Consider the following 7,362-nt stretch of genomic DNA (forward strand, 5'->3'; position numbering starts at 1 on the left):
GTTTCCTAGAACTTTAGGTGCACACCATAGGTGAGAGCCCATCCACCTAATCCTAAATGTAGGTTTCCTAGAACTTTAGATGCACACCTTAGGTGAGAGCCCATCCACCTAATCCTAAGTGTAGACTTCTGAAAGCTTAAGTACACATCCTAGGTGAGAGTCCATCCACCTAATCCTCAGCATAGACTTCCTAGTTTTTAGGAGCCCACCCTAGGTGAGAGTTCATCCACTTAGTCCTCAGTGTAGATCTCCTAGACTTTAGGTGCACACCCTGGGTGAGAGCCCATCTACTTAGTCCTTAGTGTAGGCTTTCTGGAGCTTAAGTACACACCTTAAGTGAGCGTTGATTCATCTAATCCTCAAATGCACAATGAAACTAGACACTTGACCATGATTCACAAATTGATCAAGACACTAGACATGATACACCGGGACGTGACCCATGCTTCCTTAATTAAATCAACAGTGAAATTCTCTCAATGACTTAACCTACAATAAAACCCAGTGTACTGAGATTTGAGCTTGGATATTACACTCAAATCCTCCTGGTAGTTGGAGAAATTTCTTAACGCCACATATGGATCATCGGACTAGGATAAGTCTAGGGTCTAGGTGGCGAGGGCGATGACGACATTGCTTATGTGTGCTTAAACGAGGGATACGAAAGTGTTTGCAATTTTAGAATTTTAAAATTGTTGTTTGAGGCATTTTAAATGTGGTGTTACTATTTATCTATGATACTATTCGCTGCTTCTTGGTGGGATCGTTGCCCCGACACTCTTAGGTTGTCAGTAGTTCTAGCACGATTAGAGTGACTAGCCTGTGGACTGTACCACTTTACAAAATATTTACAAAAATAAAATAAAAATTTCTTTTGCATGTCAAAAAGAACTCTACAAAAAAAAAAAAAAGTCTTGAACAACTTGTGCATGAAAACCTTTCTATGAAAATTTATAAAAGTCCATGGTTAGTCATTTGGATCGAGGTTAAGGACTGCCTTCTGTAGATTGTCAGGGTTGGCAACTCTTACCCAAGGTCGGGAAGCACACAATCCAGCTCTGAGCCCCTACTTTTACCAATGTCTTACACTCAGTCCTGATCTTTCATATGTGGCTAAGGGTTTCTTTTGCTCATGATTTCTACTACTTTTTTTTTATGACTTTCATGTTGGGTTTTATTGCTTTATTTAATTTTCTTGCAAATTTATTAAAATCTACTGCAAATCATACTATGTCGCAATATTAATCACGCAACAGTAGCAGGTGCCCAGGTACGCTTTTATAGTTTATCTACAGCATTTAACTTTACTGCATTTTACCTTTTAAGTACATTTTTATTTACCTGCGATTTGTTTATTCTGCATGCAAAATTAAAATCGAAACAAAACAAAACCAAACATTGACACCAAAACTGTGAAGCACAAATCACCAATCTCAAATACTTAAACCCTGGTGCCGTCGCGACGGCAGAAGCTTAGAGCCAACTTTATGGGCAGCACGGCGAGGGATTCAGACCGAGCAACAAGAAGATTTAACTCGCTTTACGTTCCGAGGTTGTTGTGTGATACGACGTAAACCCTCCTTTCTCTGTGGGTTATTTGCACAATCGGGTATTATGTAAATGTAAGTCCTAAGTAATAAAATTGGCAGGATTGAACTATTGAATAACATCTTTTCCAAAACATAACCACACATTGGGATAGTCCGGGATGTCACTGAGGTTTCTCCTCAGGATCTATGATATCCCTTACCTGTTCCTTCCTTTGGACTCCTGAAAATAAGTGTTCCGCATTGAGCCATTCCCACTTGGTTTTCCTCATCCTACCTTGACCTTGAAAACCTTAAATTCTTGAAGACTAGAACCATTGATCATTATCGAGAGTTTTCTCAAGTGACTCCCGTCATTTGGGATGTAATTAACTATAGGGGCTTGCTTCTATAGGGAACTTGGAACCCAGGTAAAATAAACCCTATTTAATCTTTGTATTAAATAGGGGAATTTGTCGGTCATATATAAAAGGTTCGCAGACTAAACGGATGTCACAAATCTCTTAGTTTGCAGGATTGGGTCTATCGCCGAGGTCTACACTTATCTTTCGGGAGGGTGTAGTATTCGCGGTATCAGACACGATTATGCAAACTATTGGACGAATGAGATCCACTTGGTCTCATTTTTAAAAAATTAAAACATACTACTTTCAAAACCCAAACTATATATATCTCTTATAGTTAAATTAAATCTCAAAAATTATTTTCATATTTTCATATTTTCAAAATTTAAATCTATCAATCGAAAAAGTTGACCGACAGGGCTTCCACGAAGATTATAAAAAATATTCTCCTGAATTTATTCTATAACCAACTAAGTATAGTAATGTATTCCAAATCATTTTATTTACTTTGCATTACATTTATGTTACTGAAATTCCAAATACTTGGAACCAAATGGCCCTCGAAGCAGCTTTTAAAAACTTGTTTGTTCAAGTTAATAGATTCGGTAACCTTTATATTTAAATAAAATCTTTTGCTTTTAGTCTTTGTAGATCACACTTTTTTTTGGCCATGCGCCAACTATATAGGCCTATATTCTAGGCTGCACATTTTGTTGATGCAAGGGGCTTCATTCTATCGTTATGGAAGAAGGTAGAAAATGGAAGGAAAATTATTTGTTTCACGTTTTAACATGTTAGCATGCGATAATGTTTTCACACCTTGGATTGAATTTATCATTCACGTGCCTTAAAATTCATTATTATTGCCGATTTTGCAATTTTAATGACTTCCATACCCTGAACTTTTCTCTTTCACCATTCCCAACCACCACTTTGTCATTGGTTTTATTTATTTTAGAAAATGACAAATCTTAAAAGTGCCACTGCTTGTATCACCTAACTACTAGAGAAAATTGTGTATCTGAAACACTAATGACACATTTAACTGAATAAATGAAACTATCATGATTCATGATTTACACTTTTTAATAGCCTATCATGATTCATGGAATGCGATATTGTTTTATTCACTGTTTATTTTTACATTAAGGGTTTCTTTGTCTGCATGCAAAAGGAATTAATGATTGTGAAGTGGGAGAAATGAGATCATTTCATCTTTTGGCTGACTAACGTACTTGCCACTGGGATTAGTTCCCATTGAATGAACTCAGGGCTTGATTTCTCATGGTGGTTTTTCTTGGTTGCTATTTCTCAATTCTTTATGTTGCTCCGTTGTTGAAATGATTTTCTTCATATTTTGATATAGTTTTTTCTTGTACCCTTTATTTTGTATTGTTCTTTTGTTGAAAATTCCATGTTTTCTTTGTCCAGGCTAAATTTATCAGCGAATTAAAATCTGAGATTGAACGATTGCAGGAAGAAGTTAAGGATCAACTGGTTAGTCATTTGTCTTCTTTTGTTGCGAAATATTTTCCTATTTTCTTTCTTAAAAAGCATAATGGATGCCTACAGTGGTCCTCATGGATTGTCTTGTCCCATGACTAGTTATGATTTGTCCATGAATTATTTTCAACCGTAACAGAGATAGTAGCTACTTCTATAAGCTCTAAAATTAATTAGAATGCAAACAATTTAGGGATATTAAAATTTGAATTTAGATATTTTGCATATTCTGTTCTTAAAGGTCTCGATATGTATAATGCTTGTGGAAGTAGCTATAATTAGGGGTCATTAATTTATTTAGGCGCAGATTGATAGTATAAGAAAATTAAAGGTTGAAGAATATGAGTTGATTATAAAATCAGAATCAAACGAGATAAAGTTGACCTTTGCTATAGTTTCTTGATTTTGTTCCTTGATCTCTATTATTAGTTTTGAGTGTATCAATAATGATCGCTCACTTATTCAATGCGAGAACAAACTAAAAACTTTAAGCAAAAGAAGATGGCATAAATAAAGGAAAATTAAAGAAGTCGAATCTACAAGGTAAAAGTCCTTTGCTTTCCCTAAAGCTTGATGCTTTGATCAGATTTTTGACACTATCTCTTTTGAATGCATGTCTCATAAGATTTTATACATCAAAATGATACAAAAAAAAGCTACTGTTATTTCAAGATTGAGCTCTAATGATACGCTATAATATCCTCTATAATCTTGGTGGAAGCTCTTTTATATATAGGATTGGGCTAAAGAAACTTGATCCAACATAAATGTAGATATCTTCTATGTGATGCCCCAAATGTATAACATAGCTAGATGTTTGATATGTTTAGGGTCTCGAGTCTTTCATTGAGCATGAGCTGTTGATATAGAGGAACGCATTTTCCTGAGTGTGCTACTTGATATTTTTGCTTTCCATATGGCATATACAGTTACTTTCCTTTCAGATAACAACATACCTGAATGTTTTCAGTCAAACTGCATTTCCTCTAGTAAATTCTCGCATGAGCCCTTTTACCTAGATCCTTGTTAGTACAAAAATTGTTCAAATATTTTAAACTGTGGATAGAAACTATCCTAATCAGGTTTATTAAGATAAAATGGCTATGCAAAATAGGTTTGCTTTACCATGGCATTGGTTGTAGACCTGGAGCTTTCTTTCATATTTTTTAGCTTGAGAAATTTAACACCAATGAGTATCGCTTTCAGTACTCCTTGAACATTTTTTGGTTCACCACCTCTACACGACATGATGGCATTAACTCCTCCATAGTGTTAACAAATTTGCTCGTCTAGGATGTCCTTGTGCTATGAATCTTGTTGCCGTCAGCGGGGAATCTTATTCATAGGCATCCAACCCAATTCACTGGCTCAAGCCTTCTTCTGATCAAGGTTTAATCCATAAAAAAGGTGTGACTAACTACTATGGTCTACTCTGTACCAGTGTTTTCTTCTATAACAATCATGTAGTCTACCCCATCTTTACTTTGCCGCCATCTCTCTAATCCCCCTAATGGCCAAAACCATATCCTGAGATCCACTATAGCCGTGTGTCATAATGTTATTTCTGTTCCCGTGTGTTAGTTGTAACTGCCTTTTGGCTTTTTCAGTAATAAAATTTGTTTGCTTATTGTTGTTTGGGTTAACTCCAGTATCATCCTTCAAATAATTTTCGGTGGATTTATTATGGTATGAAACCACTTAATAAACCTCATGTTAAAACTAGTGAACGATACAAATTTCTCTCCACATGAATTTTAGTCTATTAAGACCCTTCTTTGATATTTTTGACCCTCTTCAGTTGAGCTGAAACACATTTCAATAGCAAAACAATTAGGAAGACTATTGAAAAAGTTGTAACATGCGGTTTTTCAAATTAATGAAGACATTCTTATGCAACATGATCTCAAGGACCCCTTAGTAATAACTTATTTTTTAGCTCGATAAATCGTCATCATGTTTATACGTATCCTAACTATTTTTGGTCAGCTTTATGAAATCTTATTCCATTCAATCTAGTTGAGTACTGCTATAGTTTTAAAATTGATTTTGTGCATTTTTTTTCCTTAAACTTTTTCATTATGACAGTTAGTCACTCCTTTTCTTTCTTATTTGCTGGTCATATACCTTATTGTTGCATTTTTTTTTGTGCTTGATCATTATGCACATCATTTGTCTATGGGGCTTGACGAACGTCTAGCTTCATAAAGTTTAGGTTTTCTTAAAAATTGGTACTTTTTTAGCTAATAGATTTAGCCTAGTTGCAAGTCATCGACCTTATCATCTAATATCTAAGGATCAAATGGATTTTGGTTTTCCACATTCATCACTTAGTAGATACCCTTATTGGCATACAATGCTAACTATCATGCACTATCTTTGATCTTCATAAATATCTTGGACAACCTATATCTAATTGATTTATTTTCCTCTCTACCCCTTCAACTACTTCTGATTATTGTGAAGCCATACAAGATCTCCTTTTTCAAATTTCTTCTCAACTTAATGACCGCCATGCGGACACACAATATTGATGTGACTTGTTGACTTCCTTCTCTACCTTATAATGGATTATTTAGATTCACTTCAGGAGTGTACGAGTTTTTTTTGAGCTCTTCTTCTTTACTTTGAAGAGTTACTATCCATTCTGTTAAGAACTCCAGTCAAAAGGCTTTGAGGCATGTATTGTGGACATGTCTGAAATGGTGCTTGTTTTATGGAACCGTGAATCACCCTATTAAAGGAGAATTAGATGCAATGTAGGTTTCATCTCATGTCTTCACATGTCGAAAGATAAAATTTCTTAGTAGATGTGCAAAACTTTTGGCAATGATATCAGTTTGATTAGTTTGCAGGTGAAATGTTGTGCTTTTCTTAAATGTAGCATCCATGATGGCGTGCCTTGAATTTTAGAAGTTGTTATGGAAGAATCGAGATGTTTGAGATTGAATGTTGGATGTTTTAATAAGTGTTTCTAACAGAAAGTGATGGTCTATTTTTTATTTTATGGCATTTTATTTTCACGAAAGAGTATTATCATTTTCAATAATATCATCGCCACTACAAACACACAGTTATGCCGATTATAGTTCACTGGCAGATCTCATTTGAACTAGATATAAATGCTTTTCAACTGCTAAGCAGTACTGACAATGGGGTGTGAAATTCTTGCTTTCTATTTGAATGCTTTGATGTGCAAGAGAGTATGCACTATCCCAAGAATTGGGTTACTTAGAGATGCATACTCAACCAATAATGTATTGCTGCAAGTTAAATGACATATTTGCCATTCCCAAGTATCTGTCCACCTTGGAAGTCTGCGCTTCTCTCTTCTATTTCAGTGAATTGCCTTCTCTAGGTACAAGGGTTAAGTATCTATGTACAATAGTCCTTTGTTGACCTTGCTTTCGTTCGAGGTGTAGTTTTCCCCTCCTTAGTAGCCTAGGATCTAGCCGCAGGACCTTTCTGTCGACTACAACCAGAAAACTAGTGAAGGAGCCCTCCCCATTAGCAATTATGAACTTTTCTTCGCTCGACTTGACGTTCCATATAGTATTTTTGACTGCTATTGCTTAACAGGTAAGACTACTCTGAAGGAACTGAGGGAGTATTCCTATAGGATTGTCGACCTTAAGATTGACTGTACTCGTTGATTTGGCACCGTTGTCCTCTGCACCGTCCTGTTTGATTGAACTCATATCGGAATTTTGATAGGATTCGGACCGCGACACATTTTAACCCGATTGACGACGAGGTTGTTCGGACGACTCCGGATGACGAAACAGACTGCGCCGATGCGTCCGGAACATCGACTTTGCTTAGGGGGGACGTTCGTTTCATTGCGACGGCGCGTCTTGGGGAAAATACATATTTAAATGTTAATTATAATAATAAATAATATATTATTATTATTATTATTATTATTATAATTAATAACTTATATTAAAAATCCTTAACCTAATTTCATTTTC

General features: G+C 35.6%; 1 protein-coding gene across 1 annotated transcript in view; it reads left to right on the forward strand.

Annotated features, from left to right (window-relative positions):
- Positions 1–7,362, forward strand: part of LOC110036247 — a 79,141-nt gene that overhangs the window by 24,320 nt on the left and 47,459 nt on the right. The window contains exon 5 of the mRNA XM_020740646.1: positions 3,323–3,388. Coding sequence (XP_020596305.1) covers positions 3,323–3,388 — 66 coding nt within the window. The remainder of the gene's footprint in view (positions 1–3,322; positions 3,389–7,362) is intronic.

Source organism: Phalaenopsis equestris, unplaced genomic scaffold (assembly GCF_001263595.1).
Source record: "Phalaenopsis equestris unplaced genomic scaffold, ASM126359v1 Scaffold204320, whole genome shotgun sequence".
In the NCBI taxonomy this organism is placed as follows: Eukaryota; Viridiplantae; Streptophyta; class Magnoliopsida; order Asparagales; family Orchidaceae; genus Phalaenopsis; species Phalaenopsis equestris.